The 26974-nt window shown below is 36.8% G+C and overlaps 2 protein-coding genes across 5 annotated transcripts in view; both read left to right on the top strand.

The window, feature by feature from the left end:
* Positions 1-18971, top strand: part of GNPTAB (N-acetylglucosamine-1-phosphate transferase subunits alpha and beta) — a 50048-nt gene extending 31077 nt beyond the window's left edge. For 3 of the 4 annotated variants that reach the window (XM_063395690.1, XM_063395689.1, XM_063395686.1), the window contains exons 9-21: positions 1392-1571; positions 2525-2695; positions 4340-4463; positions 5184-5387; positions 6316-7424; positions 8398-8597; positions 8866-9085; positions 10121-10234; positions 10974-11059; positions 11913-12011; positions 14851-15018; positions 16544-16634; positions 17760-18971. In XM_063395690.1, coding sequence (XP_063251760.1) covers positions 1392-1571; positions 2525-2695; positions 4340-4463; positions 5184-5387; positions 6316-7424; positions 8398-8597; positions 8866-9085; positions 10121-10234; positions 10974-11059; positions 11913-12011; positions 14851-15018; positions 16544-16634; positions 17760-17837 — 2844 coding nt within the window. In that variant the 3' untranslated portion in view covers positions 17838-18971. Of the gene's footprint in view, positions 1-1391; positions 1572-2524; positions 2696-4339; positions 4464-5183; positions 5388-6315; positions 7425-8397; positions 8598-8865; positions 9086-10120; positions 10235-10973; positions 11060-11912; positions 12012-14850; positions 15019-16543; positions 16635-17215; positions 17274-17759 lie in introns of all 4 variants that reach the window. The other variant, XM_063395688.1, reaches the window with a different exon arrangement.
* Positions 18972-19110: 139 nt separating this feature from the next.
* SYCP3 (synaptonemal complex protein 3) overlaps positions 19111-26974 on the top strand; it is an 11737-nt gene continuing 3873 nt past the window's right edge. The window contains exons 1-5 of the mRNA XM_063395695.1: positions 19111-21602; positions 22546-22580; positions 24253-24370; positions 25310-25409; positions 26153-26251. Of these exons, the coding sequence (XP_063251765.1) occupies positions 21544-21602; positions 22546-22580; positions 24253-24370; positions 25310-25409; positions 26153-26251 (411 nt within the window). The 5' untranslated portion in view covers positions 19111-21543. The remainder of the gene's footprint in view (positions 21603-22545; positions 22581-24252; positions 24371-25309; positions 25410-26152; positions 26252-26974) is intronic.

The raw sequence follows: 26974 nt of genomic DNA, 5'->3' as shown, positions 1-26974 counted from the left end.
GTCCTGAAAGGCTTAACTGATCCTGACTGGCAGATAAGAAGGCTTCTTGTGTGGGGAGATCGAGGGTTTAACAAACGTGATTGTCTCCTTCCCAATATATTTCTGAAACACTTTTTGCTTTGCAGCATCGTTTATGCTGAGGAGGTGCTAATTGCTTCTCTTCAAAAATTTTGAAGTCCTGAAATACAGATATCTATAAGGAAAGGAGGTTTACTTTAAATGTTTTTGATACAATGAAGGATGTTTGGTTTAAGAACAGGAAATTAAATAACAAGGTGTCTGTTCAAAGATAAGATATTCTGTAATCTTGGGGTTTTTCTTCCTGTTGGAATTTAATTTAAGGGTAAATGTCAAGTGGCATGCTTAATGTGCCTACTCCTGAAAAGCTTGCAGTCTGCCTTCATATCCTGTGATTGGGACTTTTGGGGAAATCTTACTAGGTAATGCCAACCCTGAGCTCAAACTTTACGTTTTCCCATGTTGAAATTACACTTTATTTTTGTGAATGGGCACCTAGCCAATGGCTGCTGGTGTTGCTAAAATGTTTTCAGTTGTTACTCTTTATGTGAATCTGAAAGCTGCATTACTGAACATACTAGGAAATTTACATACACTGTGTAGAATCTGCAGTGAAAATGGTAATTATTAAACATTCAACTATTTTCTTGAGTTTTCTGTTTCATTTGGGCTTTAGAAAAGTTCCTTTTAGGCAGCCTTACTTGTTGGTTTTAGGAGAGGTCATTAAGTTCTCATGAATGGGACAAGAAATATATATTTCAGTGTCCTATAACCTGAATTTGTTACTTAACTGATGAGTTTCTAACAGAAACATTTTCTATTTAATAAAAATCTACAGAAACATTTAGCTATTTGATAGTGAATAATAGGCTAAGTTTTGTTCATTTTCTCCTGCTTAAAATCTTTAAAATAATAGAGCAGGGGATAATTAAAGAGCAACTACATCATGACACTTCCAGTATATCTATTTTAGGTGACATTTATATACAGCTTATGATGCAATGTAACTGAAAGGCCCCAGGCTCTTGAAACTGGATTACTGAAAGGTGATGTTACTGGTTTGAAATGGATGAGGAGGTGGTTTTTCTGCTCCATTCTTCAAGAACTTCTTTCAGCATGGTCAGCAGACATCCTAATGATACCAGGTGATCAGCCAGTGATGTCAGAACACTGTGTTGTTCACCTTGATAATTTGGAAGGATATGATTCTTTGTAAGAATAATGGTTATTATCAACCTACTTTTTTATTTTTGAATGTCTAACTCCTGAAGTGGTAATGCATCCATATGCCAAAGCACACTGTCCTTACCTAGCTGGGTCACAACTTTAGTGTTCTATTTAAAGTCTAAGAAAGGATTTTTTTCTTTCTGCAGTCCAAGCAGGATGAAGATGTTTCTGCCAGCCGCTTCGAGGACAACGAGGAGCTGCGGTACTCGCTGCGATCAATAGAGAGACACGCCCCTTGGGTGCGGCACATTTTCATCGTCACCAACGGGCAGATCCCCTCCTGGCTTAACCTGGATAACCCTCGGATAACCATTGTGACACACCAGGTAAAACGCAACAAAAGTACCATTGTGAAAGGGCCAGCAAAGATACCCTGTTTGATTTGAAAGGCAGTTATCCTCTTGCAGCAAAAAGATGAGTTTATTTGGAAGAAGTGACAACCTCTTCCCTCTCTCACACAGGGTTTTATCGTGTATGTCCTTACATTTTGGCTGAACAGATAGCTGAATATTTATCAAGCCTGTATTTAGTACACTCTTCCAAATACTAAGGCTTCAGCTAACATATACCCATGTCTAATTTCCTTATAGAGTCTATTTATAAAAACCCGGGGAGAAAAAAATGTAATCTGAATCTATAAACAGTCTCAGAACCAGTAATAACCTAATAAGATTGTGTTGAGACAGGATGGATTACAATTACTGGAACTAAAAAGATGGCTACAAAAAAAGTAGCTATGCTTTCTAAAAATATTATTTAAAAAGAGAAGAGGAATCCTTCAAGCTTCCTGAATAAGTGAAACCAAATTCTCTAGTATCTTATTACAAATTGGAAGAAGTAATTTTGGTATCTGGACATGCCATAGGAATTCTGCACAACTGAACTGCTAAAGAGATACTTACTCAACTTCTGCTGTCTGCTAGTGAAGTTCCTTTTTCAATGCTGCAGCAAGTTCAATTTGCTACAAATTTTGTGCAGCCTGAAATTCATGAGAAATCTAAATGTCTACTTTGAGCCTGGTTCAGTACTCACTGAAAAAAGAGTGTGTAAAAGTTTGTGACTGAAACCAGATGCAGTTTCTTAGTTAAGCAGCAGAACTGAAAACGGTTTTGTGTGTAGAAAAAGAGATATTCAAGTTTTGGGGTTTTTTTTTGCTTTAATTTTTTTTTTTCTTTTGTATCTATCCTCATTCTTGAAAAGTTTTTTTTTAGTAGATAAATATGAAGTATTTGTGTGCCTGACTGAAACAGTTTTTGGTTGGGGATTTTTCTTGTTCTAGGAAATATTTCAGAATGTGAGTCACTTGCCCACCTTCAGTTCACCAGCTATTGAAAGTCATATTCATCGTATCAGTGGCCTTTCTCAGAAGTTTATTTATCTCAATGATGATGTTATGTTTGGGAAGGATGTTTGGCCTGATGATTTTTACAGTCACTCTAAAGGTCAAAAGGTAAGTCATTATGAAAAGATATTTTAGTGGAAGTAGAACTTTTCTACTCGAATGGTAAAAGCCAAAGGAATGCTACTTTGGAAGGAAGACCACTCACTCCCCTTTTATCTCTAAAGGTTCATTGTTCTTAACTAGAGAACTATTGGCTAAGGTTGAGGGTGTGGAAGGCTCTTCTCTGTATTCATATGTGTGCTGTGTTTGTAGGATTGCTCTTTTTCATGTTCACTCCTATGTTTGGGTGGTTATAATAGTTCCTCGGTATTCACTTTAGTTTCAGTATTATTTGCTAATTCTTCTACTTTTTTTTGGAACACTGGTAAGACTGATGCGGTGTTTGGCAGTTGCCAGTCTTCCTTCCTTGTAAATTCTTTTTGTTTTGTGGGAAATACACAAAACAAACAAGAATCAACTTTTCTGTGGAAACACTGAGGTCAGATGACATTTGAACTGATCTAATATTCAAGTTTACCATTAATTGCCTCTCTTCAGACACCTGTAATATCTATGCCCAATTTATATATAATTATATAGTATATATACTATATATTTAATTGTTTGCTAAAATAATAGGTATTGTTCCACATTTATGAGTGTAAAGTAATTTAGTCTTTCCGCAAAGCCATTATCAACAACTGGGGTTTAAGCAAGGAAAGCAGGCTGAGGAAGCATTAGCAATAGTTATGCATAAGCACTCTGGCTGCCAGAAGGGTTTTCATCCATTAGCTTGATCTACAAGAATGACATAGAGGAAAAAAATTGAAGCTTTATATATTATTATTTCTGTTACAGCAATGGGTACACAAGGTACTAGAGACCAATAAATTAAACATTTCATGCAGGCAGATATGCATGCTTGCATACAAAAGGGTTGAGCAAAATTAGTTTAAGCTTTATTAAAATAACTGTTTCAGTATTTGGGGATTTTTAGGAGGCTTTTAGTTGTTTTAAATCTCTAAGGATGGAGACATATAACTGCAAAACCATATTGTTACAGCATTTGTATTGTTCTTTAGTTATTCATCCCAGTCATGATGATGAAGTCAGCTAGGTGCAGTGTTTGTGATAACCTGATCAGCAAGTATTACTTAAGAAATGTGCTGCTAAAATCTTGAAACAAAGTCTAAAGGAAAATGTGTGGGGTTTTTAATGCCTCCTCAGTTGAAAGAACACACACGCACACACACACACACTTTTTTTTTATCCTGCCAATTCTTAGGGTTATTTAAGTCATAGAGGATGAGATGCTTCAGGGATTATGTTCAACATGTGCTGCTTATCTCATGACTGGTTAGTAATGGAGAAACATTTTGAGTCAGGAGAATGAGTGAAGAGCAGAGCTATTTCAGAGTTTAAGTTCACCCTTGGAACATGGTTTGCAGAAGTAGATTTGGGAAGTCCTACTTGCCATTTCTGGCTGTTACTACTTTACTGTATGGCCTTGGGAATTCTTCAGTTCTTCCTTCCTTTTGAAAGAGATAACATTTACTTCACAGGCTATGGGGTGTGAATGCTGTTTGCCAAGCTCTGTGGAAGCTAAAGGCACTGTACACGGGGAGACATTATTGTAAATCTCCACATTCAAAGAAACAAGCCCATTTGACTTCTGTTTGCCAGTCTTTGTCTCAGACTGTAATGTTGTTCCAGGTTTACTTGACTTGGCCAGTGCCAAACTGTGCCGAGGGATGTCCTGGTTCATGGATTAAAGATGGTTACTGTGACAAAGCCTGTAATAACTCAGCATGTGATTGGGATGGAGGTGATTGCATTGGTAAGACAGCAATGTTGAATTTAGAAAACATGAACTGTCTATTTTTCCTTACAAGAATAATTCCGTAATTTGTCTTTTTCATATAACTACAGAATTTGCCTCCTTCAATAATAAAAGATAATAAAAAAGTTGAGTTGCAGATTAAAACCTTATTCCTTGCGAACTACAAATTTCTATGGAAAATGACAGGAAATTGTAGGGCATAGAACAATCTTTCTTTAGGTATCAAATTTGACTAGCTGAAAGAAGGGGGTTTGAAATTTAAATTATTATATATTAATAATATACAGTATCATACAATACTCGGACTCAAAATCCAAATAATAATGGATTGTGAAGCTGCACTAGATGAAATTTTCAGGACTGCAGTGTAATAAAACCAAGTGATACTTCTGGATTGAGGAAGTGATACCTTTCTAGGAGGCTGTAAAGTCAAGACTGCAAGCACAAGGAGTAGTACATCAGTCTTCTGCCTGTCTTTTGAAGTTGAGACAAAATGTGTTGGCACTTCAGACACCTTTTTCACTTGATTCCTAATCTTCTACCCTGAGTGTAAAGTCTGTAGTATGCACAACTCACAGAAGTCTAGTTAGGATTTGCCCCTTTTTAATTTCTCTGATTATTGTTTAGTCTTAGTCTGGCTTTAGTGGCGTAAATGTGCCTTTTTTGGTTATTTTAAATTCTTACTTCTGGTGGGTTTGTTTTTTCTTTTTTCTCTAGGTAACAGTGGGGGTAATCGCTATGTTGCTGGTGGAGGTGCAGTTGGAGGCATTGGGAATGGCCCACCATGGCAGTTTGGAGCAGGAATTAGTGGTGTTTCATACTGTAACCAAGGCTGTGCTAACTCCTGGCTAGCAGACAAATTCTGTGACCAGGCCTGCAATGTCGTCTCATGTGGATTTGATGCTGGTGACTGTGGCCAGGGTATGTACAAAGCATTGCTCATGAACTTCCTACGAGGATTCTCTTGAATTGCCTGACCTTTCTTGATTCATCATTACTCTCAGATTGGGCTAAGGTGTCCTGTACAAGCATCTTTTCCTGACTAAGGACAGTTGAATTGGTGATGCCTGTACCAGTTAAAAAGTTAAAAGAACCTCTCTGATGCTGACAGTGTGAATTCAAGTCTGCCTCTGGGCTCTTGCCAAAGGCAAGTCTCAGTCACAAGTGAACTTGTCTGAAGTTCATTTGGATATGGAAGATCAGCAAGGAGTGAACGAAGAGATTGGAAGTGCTGTCTGGTAGATGCAGGAGAAGAATTAGTCCTGTTTGGAAGAGCAGAGGCTCCCCTGCATTTCACCTGGGACAGATGTGTTTCTGGTGATTCTATTGCTAGCAGTGAGACTTTGTTTATCTAGGAGATGACAGATAATCTGTGTTTGGCTGTGGGAGGGAGAGGTTCCTTTTGGCCTATCTGATTTTGAAAATTTCAAATCAAGATGTAGCACCGTAGCAGAGAACTCCAGCTGTTGTAACATTACTCTCCTAAAATGTGGCGAAAATGTAATACAGGCAAGCTACTTATGACTGATATATAACTTTAAGTGACATGATAATAAGACACTTTAGGCTCTTCAGGTAGAGACTGCAAGAGTGATGAATTATACTGACTTTAAGAATTAGCCTGGTTTCTGGTAACTTTAGATATCTGAGTATGTTCCACTCATCCATTATTGTAGATAAGTGAGCAAGAAGCTGGTAACTAGAGTAAGTGTTCTTTCAGAAAGCATGTCTCCCTGTTAATATAGTGGCTGTAGCTGGGCATATTACTATTAAAAAAAGAATGAAAGATAAATGTCATGCTGAAAATTGACAGAAATTTGTTTTATTTCTTGTTTGGTTTTTTTTCCAGATCACTTTGAAGAGATGTACAAGGTGATACTTCAGCTTAATCAGACCTACTATGTTATTCCCAAAGGTGAATGTCTGCCCTACTTCAGCTTCAGTGAAATAGCCAAGAAAGGAATTGAGGGTTCATACAGTGACAGTCCAATTATCCGACATGCTTCAGTTGCTAATAAATGGAAAACTATCCACCTGATCATGCATAGTGGCATGAACACAACTGTGATCTATTTTAACCTTACATTCCTAAATAAAAACGATGAAGAATTTAAAATGCAAATAGCTGTTGAAGTTGATACTAGGGAGGAACCAAAACAGAACACAACTTCCATGCAAAAATCTAACTCTGATTTTAAAAGTGTAACTTCAGTACCAGAAGCTGAAATGATATTTGAGGATATTCCAGAAGAAAAACGCTTTCCAAGAGTCAGGAGACGTCGAAATGGCACAAAAGAGAGTGTACCTGAAGAGCTGATAATCCCATCAGTAAACGTGTCTCTTCTTCCTGAGGATGTCCAGCTAGCACTGCAGAAACTGGACTTAAAACTACTAAATGGTGATATAACTCAGAAAGGATATAACCTATCCAAGGCTGCTCTCCTGAAACCTTTCCAGTTTTTAACCACAGCAAAGAGTATTGTAGGCCTGGAAAAAAAGGACATGCATAATCGTTCAGAAGATCAGAAGAACCAGAGCAGCTGGGAGAAGCCTTCTAAAGATGTAAATGACGGCAAAAAAACCCCAGTAAAAGCAAAAGAAGAATTTCCTTCGAGGCTTATGGGAACAAAGGAGACTGTTGTGACAATAAGTACAAATAAATATATTTATAAAGGACAGCGTAAAGCCATACTTCCCTCCCAGACCATGGGGAAAAAAAATGAAACTCGAGAAAAAGTATTGAATGCGCTCATATTAAGGGAAACACAGAAATCAAAACGTACTGGGAATTTTGATACTGGAGAAGGTGCACAGGCGATGGAAGGAGTAAAAGGGCATGAGCAGGTGGATGCAAATATAAAGGAGGGGCTAGTGGGAAGAAAACTACAGTCTTATGCTGGAAGTTACCAAGGCTTTTTGCCATGGGAGAAAAAGAAGTACTTCCAAGACCTTCTTGATGTGAGTATAATGTCATTCTTTACTGGAATAGTTACATCTTTCTGCATTTCTTGGAATACTGTTAATATGATTTATAGATTTGAAATGTGCTTTGCCTTCGAGGCAAATGCTGGGATTTTTTTGAAAGATGCTTTTCACATAAAATGTGATTTGTTTATGATCTGGGCCTCTCTTAGCTAGGTAGTAAAAGCCAAATAACTATTTCTGTTCCCTTTCTACTACCTTTTCTTGGTCAAATTCATTTGTATGTTGTCACAGGGCTATTGCTCAGACACATATAGCACTGTAACAAAAAGCTTAAATTTTGTTCTGATTGCATTTATGCAGGTATGGATTCAGTTCATATTTTAAAAATGCAGAAAATAGGTATAATGATAAATACTTAAATTCTAAAAGTTAAATTGAAAGTCTGCAGAGAAACTGCTTATCTAGATTGTATCAAGAAAATGTATAAGAAATTTCCTCTGCTTCTATCCTAAGCATTTTGGCAGTTTTGAAAAGCTCTAGAAGAGAAGATACTGTGCTTCAGTTGGTAGCAGCTGCTTTGCCCTATTTCACATAGCAAAGGGCTATGTTTTAAAAAGACTATCTCTGTTCATCTGAGATGGAATGAAGAATCTTTATATTATAGGATTTCTATTTCTCAAATATGGATGGATAATCTGCAAAAAAAGCAGTAGTATAAATAAATCTGATGACAAATAGGGCCCTTAGTCTGTGTGAGGTTTCAGAGCACAAATATTAAGACAGGCTTTTATAGTTTTCCTCAAAGCATGAAAACTTAAGGAAAAGATTCTTTCATTTCATTTTAACAGAAGATCTAAGGAATATGAAAAATATTAAAAAGTTCTCTTCCCATTTTCAGATGTGGAAAGAGTTGGCAGCTGGCTGAAATGGATTTTTTCCTGTGTGTCTAGTGTTTTCTGACTTTTTCAGTGCTGTAACCTAGATTTATGCCTGTCCTGCTCTTTAGGAAGAAGAGTCATTACTCAAACAAATGTCATACTTTACTGAAGGTAAACATTTTGGAAGGCAGCTGAAAGACACATTTGCTGATTCCCTCCGATATGTGAATAAGCTGTTAAACAGCAAGTTTGGATTTACATCTCGTAAAGTCCCTGCTCATATGCCTCACATGATTGACCGTACTGTTATGCAAGAGCTCCAGGATATGTGAGTGTGGTTTTGCTTGGAGTAATGTAAAACTGGAGGAAATTCTACCTTTCTGTTGCTTTGCTGTAGCTTTTTTCCAGTGTGTTAATAGCAACTCATTACAATTATATTTTGGAAAACGAAATAAGAAAATTTTTACAACATGATAGCTGGGATATAATGAGATGTTTTGAGGCACTTTGAAAAGTCTGGATAAGAATTTATTTTTAGGTAAGGAATGTTTTCTTCAAGAAATTAGAGTGCTAAAAGAGTTTCCATTCTTATCTAGGTTTCCTGAGGAGTTCGACAAGACATCATTCCACAAAGTGCGTCACTCTGAAGATATGCAGTTTGCTTTTTCATATTTCTACTATCTTATGAGTGCAGTTCAGCCACTGAACATTTCTCAGATCTTTGATGAGGTTGATACAGACCAGTCAGGCATCCTGTCTGACCGAGAGATTCGCACGTTGGCCACCAGGATCCATGAACTACCATTAAGTTTGCAGGTACTCTTTCCTTACTGATTCACTTTTAGAACAACTTCAGTTTTAAAGTCCAAAATGGCTAAGATAAAATGAGTCAAATTTTTATCCTTGCTTGTAGTGTCAGTAACTTTTGGCAATTTTCAAATATTATCTGGAAAACAGAGCATTGTGTTTTACTTACCATTGTTGATTGTTCTGTGGAGCCTGCAATTAAACTGAATTGTAGCAGCTTCAGAAAAATGGCTCACTGCTGTCTGAGCTCAGGAAAGCAGTGTGAGTTTGTCCAGAAAAAGTTCACTGCCATGAGTTGGATCCTGCTGTGCTTACTGTAGTTTCTGCACACAGTAAAAGATAGTTCTTGCTCTGAGGAACTTGTGGCCTAAAGAAAGAACTGAGAAAAAGGATAGCAAGGAAGTCATACTTGTAAATAGCATGATCATATACAAAGACTCGTGCTTCTGTGCTACTAGGAACCTCATAAATGGCAACATGGTTTTTGTAGGACTTGAATTCTTAAAAATAAAGGTAGAGAACAAAGTGTACTGGTTTTGCTTTACAAAGAGGAAATGACACAAACCAATGAAACAGTTTGTTCGTGACACAGGGCACAAAGTCATAGGTGAAGTCAGAACACAGTCCTGCTTTAGTGTGTTCCTGGCCTGTACCTTAATCAGAAAATCTTCCTGTCCTTGCAGTTAACTCTTCTGTTTGCTTGATTTGGAATTTAATATGCCAGTGTTGATTTGGGAACTCTGTACTGTCCTGACATTATTAGTAAAGGTGTGCTTTTAATTTTAAATAAAAATGACATTAAGTCATACCTTATCTGGTCTCAATTAAACTCTGTACCAAGCATTTGCTTTATAGGGTGTCCCACTGACTTAGCAGTTACTGAAATGGGGTTTGTTGAATATTAAGTCTTCTTTTGTGGACAGTAGCATGGAAATTTGTTATGTATATGTTATTAAATACATTTGTGCACCCTGAGGTTTTAGAACTATGTCAGTGAGAAAATCAGTAGGATTTAAATATTTTTCCCTCCTTTCTTTCTGTTAGGATTTGACGGGTCTAGAACAAATGCTAATAAATTGCTCTAAGGCTCTCCCTGCCAACGTCACTCAGATCCATGTTATTCCTCCTACTCAGGAAGCATATTATGATCCAAATCTGGTAAGAAACACTGATCACAAAAGATGCTTATTTTCTTTCCTGAGTATGTATTTACTTTACTTTAAAAGCTGGTTTGATTTCTAGAAGGAAAGTATTCACAAAAATTGCTACTTGTATGTACATAAACTAAGTGTTGCAAAATGAAAATTTTACAGGCTGCTTCCTGACTTACTAACTCTTAATTTTCTTTACAAGCAGAGAAGAGCTGATATTTAGCATGTTATTATAATTGGGCTTTAAAAAGTCATCTTTATTAAGACAATTTACTATTGCAAACCAAAAAGACAGTAAGCCAAATACCTATCTTACTGGAGCTTCTTGATAAGTATTTATCTGAATTATAACTCATGTATTCAAAAAACACCATAAAATCCAAAAATCTCTGTTGTACAGAGGTTGCCTGGCCAGTTTTACTGGTGGCCTTTGTCAGAGGAATATCAGACAGCTGTCAAGTGAGTTAGAATTTTTCAGTATTTTACTGAGAATGAAGTTGCAATGTTTTTGCCAAAAAGGAATCTGTATTTTTCATATATTATTTATAAAACAGGAAATTGTGATGTTATGCACCAGTATTGTTTTTTTTTCCCTCCACAGTTGATAACAAAACTATAGCTTTTGATTCCGAGAAAGTAAAATACACAGGCCTCTCTAGCTGTAATACAAGTTTTCTTACAAAGTACACCTTTATAACACTCTGTAATTTTCAGTAACCTCTAATCTAAACAGTGTTTTCTTCCAGCCTCCAGTAACCAAAAACCTAGTGACTAATTGCAAACCTGTGACTGACAGGATTCGTAAGGCTTACAAGGACAAAAACAAATACAGGTATGTTGTGGCAGTCCTGTGAAAAGAGATGCTTAGTGTAAAACCATAGGAGGAGGGATAAATACACACATAACCCTGCATGTGTGTGCCCACAAGTCATAACCTCTTCTAACAGTGGAACTAAAGAAAAACATACTGTTCTTGACTTATGTATGTTTCATTGTGCAGAGTGATATGGGTTTTTTCGTAGTTTGCTTAGTAGACTAAATACTTCCATGTTACTTTTGTCATCTTGGGCCATTTCCTAATTTGTGCTGTACAAAAGTAAGCCAGAGTATTTTTGGATGGCTGGAGAGTAAGTGCAGTTCAAGCGGCATACAAAGAAGGAAAGAGCCTTCCTGTACCTAGAAGTTGTAAATCTTCTTCATCCTTCCTTCTACTGAAGTTTAAAAAAAGAACAGAACAGAAAAAGCATTTTATTCTTGACTGCCTTGTACCTTTCCTATTATATGGAGGAGTGACAGTGATGTGAGCTTTTTCAGTGGAGGAGGTTCTTAGGTGATACTTGAAGAAGCCTTCATTAAGATAAGAGTGGTAAAAAATGTACGTGCAGTATCTATCACTAGTAAGACTCTTAACCTGGAGTCAAATGCTCATATTTTATATGCTTTCTCTTACAATTCAGATCTATGATTGATAGGTGGTTACTAATAAATCTACAGGAAAGTGGTTCTGTGCAAGAGCATTAGCTGAAAAATTTAAATGTATTGGTAGAGATCAAATGGCAAATTTGAATGAAGGTTGGCCAGTCAGATTAGAAATACTGCTCAATAATGTTAAATACAGGATTGATACTTAGTGAACCAGACTTTAGGCTGTTTTATTAATGTATAAATATTATTTCAACAATAAGGTTTGAAATCATGGGAGAAGAGGAAATTGCCTTCAAAATGATTCGCACAAATGTTTCTCACGTAGTTGGTCAGCTGGATGACATACGAAAAAATCCCAGGTATCCTGTTTCATGATTGGTGTCAAGTTGTGAGATGGTTTTCATTTTCTGATTTGACTCTTTAAACTTTTTTGTATTTAAAAGATAATTTATTATATTGTTATTTAAAAGATAACTTATTGTCACGTATTTCTAAACTGTGTGTTAAAGGGTAAGACAAATTTGAACCAAAAGTACTTCTGATTTTCTCTGTCTGACTGACTCTGACTCCTCTCTCTGTTATGTCAGGGGTTATATCAATAATTTGTTATGTTTTTATTTATCTAAAATCTTTGAAAACGTAGAAACTTCAGCTATTTTTGAAGCTTTCATTTTGCCATTCCAGAAAGCATACAGTTTATATTGCAAGCAATTTTATTTTAAAGGAAGAACTTTTTGACCTGCTTTATGCAGGTATTTTGTAATAGGAGTTAGGTGTAGATTATTTTGTTACTAAATCAGTTTTACATATTCATTGTGCTTTCAAGCTCTTGTACTACATGGAAAGAATCTTGCTTCTGTCTTCAGAAAACCAGAGTTTTCTGCCAGTTTAATGAGTTTGGATGCAAGAAGAGGTCTGACAAGTGTCAAAAGGCAGAGCAAAGAGGAAAGTAGATCCAGGTACCTTGGGCCAGGGAAAGTGAAGCCTCCTCTTTTGGTCACAGAAAGCTGTTGGGTAATCTCAGCTGCCTGTAAAGCTATAGCATAATTTGTATTTGTAGATAAAGAGTAGATTTCTACTTTCCTCTCAACACTGTACTACTTTTACTGGATTATTTACTCATAAAAGGAAATGCTAGTCTTGAAACATTTTACAGATGAAGGTGATTTGTATCTATTGCTATTCCTTTCCAAGAGTACATTCTGACCACATAACTCCTGCATTTCAGTTGCCACAATGATCCATTTAAAAGAAACGTAGGCAATGCTCTAGCTCATCCTACTGCTTCTTTTCCTTCTCTGTTTCTTTATCTGCTGGCTACAAATTGGGTTTTTTTTAAAGGTAGGGGTGATTTTAAGTCTTGTTAGGCTCAGAGAGGCCTGAGTAAAGTAAGTTTCTCACCTCCAGTGTTCACAAAGTGAGGAGTTGTTTACCTGGGCTCTATTCCTGCCAAGTATAGTGCAGAACTGTAGTCATCTTGTTAACAAAGGAGAGCTAGCACAGTTATGTAGGCATGTCATTTCCTTCTGTTTGCCATATTTGCCTTGAATACAAACCAATAATTATAACCAGTCTCTAAAAACAGGTTTTTAGTGCCTGTCTTGGAATGGACTAAAAATGTCATTCACTTACTGATCTCCCAGAAATGTTTGGTTTGCACTCTGAAGGCAAAGTGAGCGTTAATTGTCTAGGCAATCTGGAATAATTCTAGAATATTGAAAGGAATGTCATGTTTGGTTTCTTTTGGATTAATTTAAACAGTCTTTCCAGTGGAAATGGGCTAATATCTTCATCAAACCTGTACTTTGCTGTGTGTAGCAACCTCTCAGTCTGTAGGCTGTATCTTTTTTCGATGAAGCTAAACAGGAATATACACTCTAGGAACATAGCTACTGCATTCCCAGGCCTAATGAGCTGCCAGTCCAAGAGATGAGGTCAGGGTAGTCCAGAGTAAACTCCCAAAATGCTTAGAGTGTAGCCATGATTGCCATAACCAGCTGCTTTGCATAGTATTACTTGATACAGGAGATGGAGCTTGCTCGTTTTTGAAGAGGCATATTTTTTCTTCTCAGATGTAACAATTTGCATGCCCCTGCACGTAATTGTCTAGAGCAAGGTTACCGATTATGCCAGATGCAGTACGTTGCCATTCAGTGCTAATTCCCTGTGTGGGCTGATACACAAGCTCCAGAGTTCTGCCTATTTGCAGATTCCCGTAGAAGTCTGAACTTTGCTCTTTGAAAGAGCACACCATACTATAGAGAATACAGCTGACCAGAACTGCTTATTCACAAAGGTTAGCACTGACAAGGCATATGTCCCCAGATATGATTCCTGCCTCCAGGGAAAATGAAGGGGTCTTGTATCTCACAATATAAATAAAGCACACAGCCTTGCCCAAATGTGGGAAGGGCAATTTTTGTGGTCAAGCACCAAGCCAAGAGCACATAGCAGTTTAGCACACTAGCTGCTGCTTTAGTTTCAATTATTTGCAGCAACTTGGTTCCATGTTTCTTACATGAGAAATAGCTCTCTGCAGGAGCCATTAATGGGAGCATGCTTATTTGGTCACAGTGATTTCCATGTAAATTCTATCCAAATTGTTGTTCTTTGTATTTTGGTTGGTTATACAAGTCTAGCTTTGGGTCTTTGATTCGAGAGACCAATTTATATAATGTTCTCAGTAAACCAAAGCCTAGGGACCAAGCTTTGTCCTCTCTTATACAATCAAATGTAGTTTTTATGTTGATTTTCTCTAAAGAATTCATCATGCACAGTAAAGTATTAATAATTTAGTATTTTCCCTCCTGCAGTGGAGCTCACTTTGTTATTTAAGAGACTTTATTCATGATGATTTAAAAGTATAAAAATCCTTACCCAGATTGTAATGTTCTGTTCAATGGGCTCTGGGATGGTGCACACTCTAGTGCCCATTAGATGGCAGCATTATATAAAAATTATATAAAAAATGTGGCCTGTCATTGGATTCTTCTGTTTTGACTTGCTGTCAATCCTAGTGCTCCTAGAATTAAAATAAAATTAATTTAAAATAATGCAACAATAAAAAATATATATGTTTAGTTTTAAAATTATATGGTTTCAATTTTGTTTTAAAGGATTATGTTTGTGTTATTGGTTTGGCAGCACCTTTGCCATATTATCATGGAAATACTCTAACAGTGTCATCTTGTTTTCTAGAAAATTTGTTTGCCTAAATGACAATATTGATCACAATCATAAGGATGCACAAACAGTGAAGGCGGTGCTTAGGGATTTTTATGAGTCGATGTTTCCCATCCCTTCCCAATTTGAACTGCCAAGAGAATATCGGAATCGTTTCCTTCACATGCATGAACTCCAAGAATGGTATGTTCCACCAGTTCTTTTCAAGTTACTGTAGTGCAGTAATATATAATTACCTAAGATACTGCTAACAAGATGGTTTCCCCCAGTATTGTCATGAAGGAGTTAACAGTGAAAATAAGGTGGTAAGATTTGAATGGACTAAAACATGAGGTCTGCGGGATTTGGGTTTTTCCAGTGATTAAATAGTCATTAACATTTGATGACTGATCCTAACCTACTGCAAACAAAAACTGTTGGTTTGTTCCTTTGTTTGTTTGTTTGTTTATAAAACAGAAATTCTGGCTTTCTTTAAATGCAAAAAACCCCCAAACCATTGTTACATTTCTTACTAACTAATTGATATTTTTTCAATCTGTCACATAGCAATAACCATCTGGATAAAAATCAGAAAAGATATGTATGTCTCATTTTTGCATAATATATGAGATTTTTGTGTGTGTTTCTCTCTTGTCTTTTTATAAATAACAACTGAAGAAATTGTAGTAGTTGAGAAGACAAGCAGAACGTTGACAGATACAGTGACAAAAATGACACAAGACTAATCCAATTAAACTTGTTGCTGATCACCAAGTCATGAGAAATAGCTGTTAATAAGAAAATGGAAAGTATTAGAGGAGCTGTAGAAAGAATCAGAAGGATTGCAGGTGTGACTGTAGTGCTACAAGCCCTGCTGTAGTAGTGGCAGAGGGAGCAGGGGGCAAACCCATTTCAGCAGTTAGCTTTAGAAATTTGTGCTGGAGGAGTAGACACAGTGCTGGCTCCTTTTTAGAGACTCTCCATCAACACTTTTTGTAGCTTCAAAAAGACACTTTATTTTGACTTGTTTGTAGCCAAAGGTGATTCTACCAAGATGTGTTAAGGCAGGCTAAAGTGCTGGTGGAAATCAAAGTGTTCTCAGAATCACAGGACAGCCCAAGTTAGCAGAGACCTCGAAAGATCATCTGGTCCAACATTTCAGGGGAAAAGGTGCCTAGATGGGACTGTCTCCTGCCAGCTCTCAGCTGTCCTGGCTACAGGTATATAACTGTAGCACATGAGGGAATTGCAGTTCGGTCAAAAAGGACATAGTGTCACTGCAAAACCATAGTGGCCACAAGTAGATGTGGCACTTGGAGATGTAGTTTTTGTGTGGACTTGGCAGTGTTAGCTTAACTGTTGGACTTGATCTTTGACATCTTTTCTAGCCTAAAAGATTCTGTGATCTAGTATCCTGAGCAGTCATATCTTGGAAAATTCCAGTGGTACGGACTCTACCCTGTCTCTGGGGAGACTGCTCTGGAAATGATTGTTCTGACTGTAAAAAAGATTTCCTTACATCAAGATGGAACCTCTCCCAGTCCAACTCATAGCTGTTGCCCCTTGTCCTTTCTATGTGGCTCTTTGTGAAGAGAGAGCCTATGTCCTCTTTTTAGTCACGCTTTAAGAACTGGAAAAAACTTTCTTTGCATGTTTCTTGGAAACTCTTTAAATATTTGCATTTATGATATATAAAGCTGTCTTTCTGTTTTCTTCTTTCTTTGTGCAGGAGGGCGTATAGAGACAAACTCAAATTCTGGACGCACTGTGTTCTAGTAACACTTATTGTATTTACAGTCATCTCATTTTTTGCTGAACAGGTAAAGTTAATGTCTTCTTATCAAATATGTATAACACTTAACAGATTGTGGAATCTTCAGGATAACATTGGATGGAATTTTTAAGTAGGTTTTGAAGAATAGCCAGGATTTTCCCTTCATGAAAGAAGTAAATATGTTACATGACTCATGATTAGGTTGCTTTAATTTTTAAGTCACCGTGTTAAGATTCCTTGAAAAGGGAGTCATATGGGGAGAAGGAGAGTGGCACCTTCTCAGGGGCCTTGGGACAGTAAAGTCCATCACCAGTGTGCTAAATCTGATTGCTCAAATTCAGTAATGGTTTTTGAAATTCTTGGTCTGTTAACACGGATATTGGTAGAAGCATATAGTAAGTTAAGAGGAAGGAAATTTAGTCCAGAAGGGGATCTTAAGTTACTTAAAGGCCTTATCAAAATCACTTCCCAAAGTAATTGCAAAGACTCCTGGTGAATTCAAGAGGTTTTGAATCTGACTCAAGGGGCTTGACTTCTGCAAGCTTAAAATGGCTTTCTTGAACATGATTAGTCCTGCTAAACTCAGAGGGAGTCAATGGAACAAATCATATGGGTAATTCTTTGCAGGTTGGGGCCTTAAGTAACACTTTCCGTGGTCTGATGAAGAGGGTGTAATTCTTGAAAGGTTGGCTTTTGATTATTATTTTTTTCCTACCTGTAACTTTTGCATGACTCTTTCCCTTGATTTTCAGCCTTTTTTATTAGAAAACTCCATTAGAAACTTGGTTTTGGAAGGGGAACTCGACTCAGTGGTACAGTTAGGAATCTACCATTTTAAGATGCCAGCTTGGTGCTGATCTTTTAAAAATAGAATGTAGCCTGGTGTTAATTTAAATACACAAATTACCTTTAAAATAATCAGAATAACAGCATGGTGTATTTTTCACTTTCTGCTTGTATTCTGATTATTAAGAAGTCTAGTGGAAATGTGCCCATCTAATCGATGAATTGGAGTAAAAAATGCCTTTCTGGTATAATCAGAAAAAAAAGTATAGTACTGTGTCTATACCGTGGGTGGTACAGATTAGATAGTTTCTAGAATGAAAACCTGACCAGCTGTGGACCTTTAGCCCAGCAGAGAACTACATATTGTATTTTTTTCTCTCCTCAGCTAATTGCACTTAAACGAAAGATTTTTCCAAGGAGAAGGATCCAAAAAGAAGTTGGTCATGAACGAATCAAAGTGTAGAAGAGCTTTATTTTGGAGATCAGTCTACCTCAAGCTGTGATTAAGCATTTTAAATGTCTCTTTTCATAAGTGTCTTTTCTGGTTTGCTGTTTAACTACATTGATACGAAGAAAAAAAAAATCATGCACCTACATTCGAATCTCTGCAGTACTCTTCATGATGCTTCATGAAAGCTGCTGGAGCTGTGACAATGCAAAATAAAAACAACAAATAATTGCAGGACACCTGTACATAGGCAGTTTTCAACAGATCTTACTTTACAACTCTTAGTTCACGGCCATGTTATCCTTTTTTATAAAAAGGGTTACGTAAAAAAATGTAACTGCATTTATTGCAGTGGATTTTGCCAACTAGATAAAATGTTGGAAAGAAAAGTTGTTTGGGATCAGCTTAAGAAGTCCTTGATCTTGCATTCCAAAGGATTTTGCAAATTTCTGTCATTGCTGCTTTTTTTTTTTTTAGCCCTCTGGGGAAAATTGAAAACTATATAACTTGGCATTTAAATTTAGAATATGTTTGTAGATGTTGACATTCTTTAAAGCACAGTGACAATTCATCTCCCTATTTATAGTCTATAATTGGTATTTCAAAGAAAAGGTATGCTACTAAAAATTATACCATAACAACATCTAATGGTTTATTTGAAAGATATTTTATACCTGGTGTATTATAGTCCAAAGAATACACAAAGAAATAGTGTTATTGATTAAAAAGAAAGGGTTGTAATCAAGGAAAATGATCAAGGTAAAATATTTTACAAGCATTGTAAATAAAAAAGCAAAAGTGCCTCTATATGAATGGATAACAAACTGTTTCAAAGTAGAAGAGTATGGAGAGCAGTGTTTCACTTCATAAAACAATATTTGTACTGACTTAAAAAGTTGTGGTGTTTTTAAATTTAACAGGGTTTGGCCCTGTATTTTGCTGAGATACTGGAGTAGTGTGGTTTTGTGTGGGAAAGGGTACTGAATCTTTTCAAGCAGAAATTTTTGGTGACATATCTTCACTTAATTGTATTAGCAGTGTTCAAAAAGCATTAATTTTTTGTAATCGGATGATGTACAAAATGTATGTGCATATGTATTGTAAAATACTTGGCTTGCTTTGGAATTAACTAAAAAGTGATGGAAGTTTTGTCTGCCGTTTTTGTTTTAAAGTCAACCAAAGTTCATACATTTTGGTAAATTAGCCACGAAACTGTAGGAATCTTTATGTCAAAAATCCTTATGTTTTTTCCGCTAAACCCTTCTGGCTTCAATGATTTAATGGTACTTAGCAGCACGGCTGCGTTCTCAAAGCGGAACGAAGCTTTTGAGCTTTCGCGCCCAGTCCGTGCCCGCCCGTTCCCGCCCTTTCCCGGCGGCGGGGGCGCTGAGGCGGCAGCGCGGGGGGCCTGAGGGCAGCCGGGGCCCGGGGCTTTGGTTCTCTGCTGCAGCGGGGGCTGCGAGGAGCCCCGGCCCTGCCGCTTGTGAGTCCCCTCAGGGTGCACCTGAGCGCCCGAGTCTCCCCTGCTGTCTGAGGTCGGTCCCCACGGTGAAAAGCCCCACACAGCACCGGTTTGTTTAGTTTCTTTTTGGGGCACGGTGGAAAAAAGAGGTGAGTGGTGGAAAAATCACTGTTGAAATACACACCTGTGGATTGGAGACACTCAGATCGGCTAAAAGAGGTACCCACACGAGATGGGCAAGGGCCGTGTGGGCGTGTGAGGTGGCAGGATTGTTTTCCACCTGGCTGAGGGGGACTGAGAAGTTCTTCTTTGTAAACTCATTTTTAGTGCAAAGAAAAGCGTCTGTACGTCGGATAAAATAGATGCTTGCAGTTAAAAGTGCCATGGCAGCACAGGGACAGGCACAGCCAGACACTATGGACCAGCCTCTCCTCCTTTACAACACGTCCTCAACAATCAATATTCAAAAAGCAGATTAAGTCCTGACAATTTTCTTTAATTGGAGGATAATTCTAATGCAAGGGCTTTTGATTTTCCAGCCAATAAATACACTTGTTTTCCAAGACACTTGTAAAATCTAAAAATCTTCATACTACATTGAGAAGCTTCAACCTCAGAAAAAGCTTGGTATTAAAAAAGCACTGTTCCTTCCTTAGCATAGTGGACCATGTTTGTACAGATCTATGGAATTTGGGATTAAAAAACATTTTCACAGCTATTGACAAACAATTAAAATTAAACAAAGAAAACCAAAAACAGGAAACTGAGGTGCGTTAAGGTGAGTTGATAATGTTGGAAGGAGCTCACAGTCCTCAATTTCCATGTGTGAACCTAATTTTCAGATGTGTCTCTGCCCTGGCTAGTAGAAAATCTACTGATATTTCTAGCTGTGTTGGATTGTGTCTAGAATGAGAGGTTTACTGAAGTAAATAAGTAACTATATTTTTAAAAAGAGGGTAGTCTATGTGTAAAAATGTTTACCAGTGTAGAAATGGCATTACTTACAGAATGCAGAGGTATAATAGCTATATAGAAAGATAAATCAGAACCTGGAAGGTGCCCAGCTCTTAAAAAAAACAGCATAAGCTTATGTATCTCTGTCTTTACAGTGTGGGATGGCTTGTAGAATCACATTGTTCCCTACGGTTTATCATTTCTCTATTTTGGACAGTAGAATACTGGCATAGCTTTTGGGGAATGCAGTACTGGATATGACAAAATGTGTAATAAACCTTATGGAAGCTAAGCTGGCAGACATCTTCAGAAAATGGATAGTTTATCTTTTTTTCCCCAGCAGAATCACGTATGTTCCTAACAGCCCTGGCATTTTTAGCATGTTTTTAAAAGCATCACTGATGTGGAATACCTCAAAACTAAACGAGTTTGACTGCTTACATATCTCTACAGGTGTAGACTGTTAAAAGACCCATAATAGGACTATGTAAGCATGAAAACATACTGATTTTCAATTTATTGTGGGGGGGAGTTATGTCACAAATACAATATACTGTTTCAGTAAGAAAAGATCTCACCATGGCACCGTCAGGAAGAAAGCATGGAGGAAAAGCTGGTAAACCAGCACAGGAAGATCAGACCATACCTACTTATGACTTTGAGGAGGAAAGAAAGGAACTGAGTGGATCAGAGGAAGATATTAGAGAAGGTGCTTATATGACTTTTTTTAGCACATTTGTAAAATGTGAATTTTATCACATTTAGAATAGAAGGGAAGAACTTCTGAGTCAACCAGGGCCTGAGCAAAACATGGTTTGTAATACCTGACACCACCAGGCTCCTATTGTGTAATTTTGATTGGTAATTTTCAAAATAATATAAATATTTGTGATTTTTGCTTTTTAAAGGTACAGAATTACAGTACCTATTTTACAGTACCGCAAAATTCGGATTGGACTTTATAATTTTTATGTTATTTTTAGCTTTCTGCTGGTTGCTGTATTGTGGGTTGGAAGAAATGGTGCAGCAGTGGACAGAGAAAGTGAAACTGTTTGGGACCAGGGCAGAGAACTCAAAGCAGCGCCAGCTCCAATCTGGGCCTGCAGAATAATTCACCTCCATCTGTCAACTGCAGACTCAGAGATAGGAGCTGCCTGTGTGACTGATGGGAACTGACCTTGAGACATGGTCAGGGAAATGGCATTACAGAACATAATTACACTTCTAATAGCTCCAACAAGCAACACAAAATGTATTTCTGTAAATATTTCTACAATCCCTCTTTATTAAGGTGACACAGCAGTAATGGACAAGCATGGAAAGAAAAGACCTCTGGTGACTACTCATGCTCCAGATGATGTGGGGTAAGGCTGGATGTTTGGGGGCTTTTTCCAAAATAAGCAGGGCTTAAATAGGTACCAACTTAAGGTATTCACTGTGCTTACTTTAGCTTTGTTTGCATGATAGATAATACAGTAGTTCTAGGTAAAAAAGGAAATGTAGCATGTTAAAACAGCAATTCTTCAGTTTCTTTGTACTTTTTTAACATGCAGAAAAAAATTGATATATTTGTGAGTTCTTACAAAATTTTGTTTATTTTAAAAGATTATTTTTCTTCTAGATTGATGATAATTTCATTAAATTAGTTTTTTTCTTCTCATTTTAGTCGCTTGAAGATATTACTAATACTATAAACAATCCAAATACTGCATGAAAAATAAATTCTTTTTACAGATAAATCTTACAAAATTTAATATTCATGGGCAGAGTAAATGTAATAAAAAGTACATGCTGAAATAGTTTTCAAACAGATTATATCTGTTAAGTTGAAAATACTGGTTTTACTCTATTGTAACACTGCCTTACACACTGGTGTTGCCATCTTAAAGATGTGAAAACAACCCTGATATTATTTGCCTTGGATATTTTTACTGTGCCAGTCATGCTGACTGAGACGGACTTGTTTTCATTTGGTGTTCCAAATACCCTTTTTGTTTTCTTTGTTATAAGGAATAATTAATTTTTTTACTGACTCCCCTCACTCAAGACCCTTTAAATACTTAATAGTGCCTCTTTACTAGGGAGTAAGCTAATAGATTCTAGCTTTTTTTTTTTAAGAGCAGACTAGTCTGAAAAAAAACCTTTCACAGGAGGAGAAAAGGAATATAATGATCCTATGGCCGTGGCAGTTCTGTCATTGCTTAAAAGTAATAGGCATGTGAATAAAATCAGGTTTAAGCATATTGAATAGGTCTTACTCTAAAGTCAGAAAATGGGCAAATAAAAATTTTAAACACTATTTTGTAGGGGTGAAGTACAGAATATGTTGGAGAGATTTGGAGGTAAGTACATTTATATTCTAATATATAAAAAAAAAAGTTGCAGAGTTGAAAGTAGTTACTTACCATAAAACAACTTTCAAGACTTACATAAAATGACCAGGTTTTGTAGGATTTTTTAGCATTTCTAAATAAAGCCAGTTTTCAGGGAAAAAAAAGTTACAGCTAAGGAGAGCAAAGGGAAAGGAGGGACTGTTAATGCATATTAATGAGTCACAGCTTATAAGTGTAGATAATTACAAAGGAAAAGATGCTTGAGTGCTTTGTATAATCAATTCCAATTTTAAGATAAAATTTAAGACGTAGTAAATATGTTGTAGAGAAAAGGGACAACAGCAGTTTGTTTTGGTCTCATTTAACTTTCTGTTACACTGACATAAAGGATACTGGGGATGGCAGGACTTGAGGGAGAAATAAGGGGAATGTAAATGTTCATATAAACAGCAAAGGAGAACAAGGAGTTCTAATTCTAGACGAGTTATTTTGGAAGTAGAGTTAAATTGTGATACTGAATGAGAGAACAGTCTGTACTTAAAACTTGCAGCAATCTAGAGAACAGGGGATCAGCAGGTAAGGGCATTTCAGCAGTCAGAGGGAATATGAGTTTCTAGAACAGCCAGATAAGAAGGGTAAGTAATGCCAGTCATCCAGTGAAGAGAGATTTGTGTGTCACTTAGCAGGATTTAATATAGTCATAATCAGATTCTCAGGTGGCTTTACCTAGTTAAATTACCAGCTGAATTCTAGATAGTGACAGGTTAGAGAAAAAACCCCTTTAACTTGTAAAGAATGTACAATACCCATCACAGAGGAGGCAAACATCAAAAAGCCATGGAAGGAAGGAAAACCATCTCAATGCCAGCATTACACACTAACTAGCTGAGTAATACTTTCATTGTATGTAATAAAAGAAACCTGTACACAGTCATTACTTGTCTGTCAAATTTAAGGCGAAAGAGGAGCTTAAGTAACTCCTTAATGTACAAGTCAGGACTTTTGGCTGTCACAAAATTACATATTTTTTATTCCATATTAGAATGGTATTAGAGATCTGGCAGTTCAGATAAGAGGAGGATTTCAGTGCTAAAAAGTTATGATTACTTGTAATTTAAGACTCAAAAAAAGGAAAGAAAGGAAGAATGGAAGGAGGGAAGATGAATGGATCAGAGAGAGGATGCTGTCTGCACAAAATAATGGTTTGGCATTAGCAGAGGCAGATGCCTCAGCAAATTAGAAGTTTGACTCTGAAATCTACAGCAAGGAGGAAAAGAAATTACTATATTAAACTGTGACTTCATACATCTGCAAATGTAAATTGAAGTGAAACAAACACAGTAACTTGTATTAATACTTAAAAAGTACTGTCTCTCTGAAATATAAAAATAGTTATTCATTCAGAACATTCACAGGGATAATAACCACATGCTAACCTTAATTTATTTCTGAAATGCAAGAAATTTGCATATAACTCTGAAGCAGGTGTTGGTTAGGGCATGTGAGGGGCATAGGGGCATAGCCAGGCTGAGAGACACTCACCACATCAGGTCAGATCCCAGGAGCTTTGTGTCGCTAGAACACACCTCATGGCTTCTCCAGAGTGTAACTGATCAGCCTTTTTAATACATGGCACAATGCATTCAGCATGTCTAATTTCTAAATATCCTTTGACTTTCAGCTGACATTAACAAGGCTCTCTTAGCTAAGAGAAAACGATTAGAAATGTATACAAAAGCCTCACTCAAAACCAGCAACCAGAAGATTGAACACGTTTGGAAAACGCAGCAGGAGCAAAGGTGACCTTCGCTCTTGGTTTTCAAGCCTGTGGAATTAGGTTCATTAGGTTCCCTTCTGGGTCACAGGATGGATAGTTGGTCTGTGGCCTTGCAAGAGCAAGTACTGTAACTAACCTGCTCAGGGCCTCTGCTGCCTCCCATTGTGTCCACTTTGTTAATCTGACAGTAAGAGTTTAGCACATTCTCTTTTGAACAGACGAATTTAAGATTTGGAACTCTGAGAGCAAGGTACTTTAGAGAGCAGGGCTTGCTTTTATCTTTATGGAAAGAGACCTTTGATGTTATTTATGTATTTTAAAATAATGTGGGGATTTTTTTTCCACTTTGGAATCTTCTGTTTCTACTTGAAAACTGAAAAATGTTCAGTAAAACTTTAATACCATTCTGTTCAAGAAAGTAAATAATTTTCACCTTGCCTAACATTCCACTCACTTCTTAAGGCATATTTATTTACTACATCTGATACCAGAGATAAAGTGAAAAAGGAGACAGCTAAAATCTGAAAGTCAGCAATACTTGTAACTGTCTTGATGTTGTTCTACATTTATTTGTATTTGAACCTTGTATGAACAGGATTTTAAGAAGAGAGCTTATCAGTTTTGCATCATAAACCCCTTGTGTTAAAGCAAGCATCTGTAATTGGATTAGAAAAGCATGGTAAATCTCAGAAAACCTGACACAGTTAGGAAGAGTTGTTACTATTTCTTTTTAACCAGTATTTTATGGGAGTGCTGTCTCTACAGATATATTCCACATCCACTCAGTGTATGTGTGTGTTCAGTTTTTCAAAACATGGAATATTTAAATGGGGTCAGATGTCAAAATAGCCTATTTCTTTATCTATCCCAGCTTTTATTCCATTCCATGTGTATGTTGAACCTTAGTTTTCCTTGTAATTCCCTGTAGCATGTCATACTTACAGATAGTGTCTGTTTATAGGCAGAAACTCAATCATGAGTTCTCCCAGCAGTTCATGACTTTATTTCAGCAATGGGATGTAGATGTGCAGAAGGCAGAGGAGCAGGAAGAAAAACTAGTGGTGAGTTTCCAGCATGGCATGAGTTTCACTGTATTTTCCACAAAGAGGGAATACTGTTGTTTCAATACTCAAGAAATGTAAAAATACTTTATGTAGTTTAAATATAAATATATGATTGTTTAAGTTTGGAAAGAGGGGTGCATCTATAAACTTCATTGCAAGTTTGTCAACAGTGCTAAGTGATGCTCTAAGCCAGCATACAGATTGAGGAAAGCATAGACCATTTAAGGAGAAGAAAGACGTGCTGTTTCTGTTCATCCAGTCTTTGGGTTCAGGGACAAAGGAATAAAGGAAAGGAGTTGTCTTTTAGCATACATTGCCTAAAAATATGCCTGTATATAATAAATGTAAGAGAATTTGATCACTGGAAAGAGGATAGGAGCTATAGAATGTAATCATGTGCTGTTGCTGTGTTTGTACCGCCAACACATTTGCAAGTTTGCTTTTCCCTGGGTAGCATTCCTCTGGGATACCCAAAGAAGCTATGCAGGGCATAGCAATCCTCATGGGATTTTACAGGGGTAATTCAGGTTGCAAGAGACCTCAGGAGGTGACTTGGGGCTTAGTCCAGTCTTCAGTCTTACTTTTGTTAATAAGAGCCAGGGTAACTTCTCCAGGCAGAGATCCATGTTACAAGGCACAGAAGGCAGAATTTCTGATTCTGAAAAATGACACTGGTGTGCTGTCCAAGCACTCTGGTTAACAACTGATGCAATTATGTTTTTCTTTCGTTTCTGCTTCAGAATATGCTTCGTCAGCAACAAAAAGTTTTTCAACAGGCAAGAATAGTTCAAAGCCAGAGACTGAAAACCATTAAGCAACTCTATGAGCAATTCTTAAAGGTAAATCTTCTTCTTGGATGGCAGCTGATCCTTATCATATCACTTAAGAAAGATCTGTTAATTCAGTGTTTTAAGTTGTTTGGTATTTCTTTAACAAAGTAACTAACATACTCAATAGAAAGCAAAAAAACTGTTTTGACTACAACCACACAAAAATTCTACTTTTTTAGTTAAAGGCTTTCCTCACAAGAGAAAATCTTCTGTGCCTTAATCATCTTCATGGCCCTTTGCTGGGCTCTGTCTTGTATGTCCCTGTCTCTCTTGTACTCAGGAGTCTGAATTGCACCCAGCACTCCAGGAGTGGCTTCATCAGCTGCATGGCCCCAGTATATGGGGCAGATTCAATCTGTCAGTTTGACAAACCTTAATTTCAGTTCAAGTAATTTCCTAGCTGGTTTTGAAATTTCAGTTATGATAAGCTTGGTGTTTGGTTTGGGTTTTTTTCAAGCCTGGTAGTTGATAAAAATAAATCTAAATAAAATAAAAATAAAAAATAAATCAAATAAATTAAAAATAAATAATTTAAATAAATTTAAAAATAAATTAAAAATAAAAATATAATGGAGCATCTCTTAGTTTAAAATAGTCAGAATTTACTGAGTACATTACAGAAGCATTAATAAATAATAGCTATTCCAAAATGTCAAAAATGTTTCCATCAAAGAGGAAAAACTGACCAGAAGGTCAAGTATTACTTTGATTTTTCTCCTCAAAGAAGATCAA

This window comes from Prinia subflava, chromosome 4 (assembly GCF_021018805.1).
Source record: "Prinia subflava isolate CZ2003 ecotype Zambia chromosome 4, Cam_Psub_1.2, whole genome shotgun sequence".
NCBI classification, from domain to species: domain Eukaryota; kingdom Metazoa; phylum Chordata; class Aves; order Passeriformes; family Cisticolidae; genus Prinia; species Prinia subflava.
Note: the sequence above shows the minus strand (reverse complement) of the source record. Positions and strands in the feature narration are given on the sequence as shown.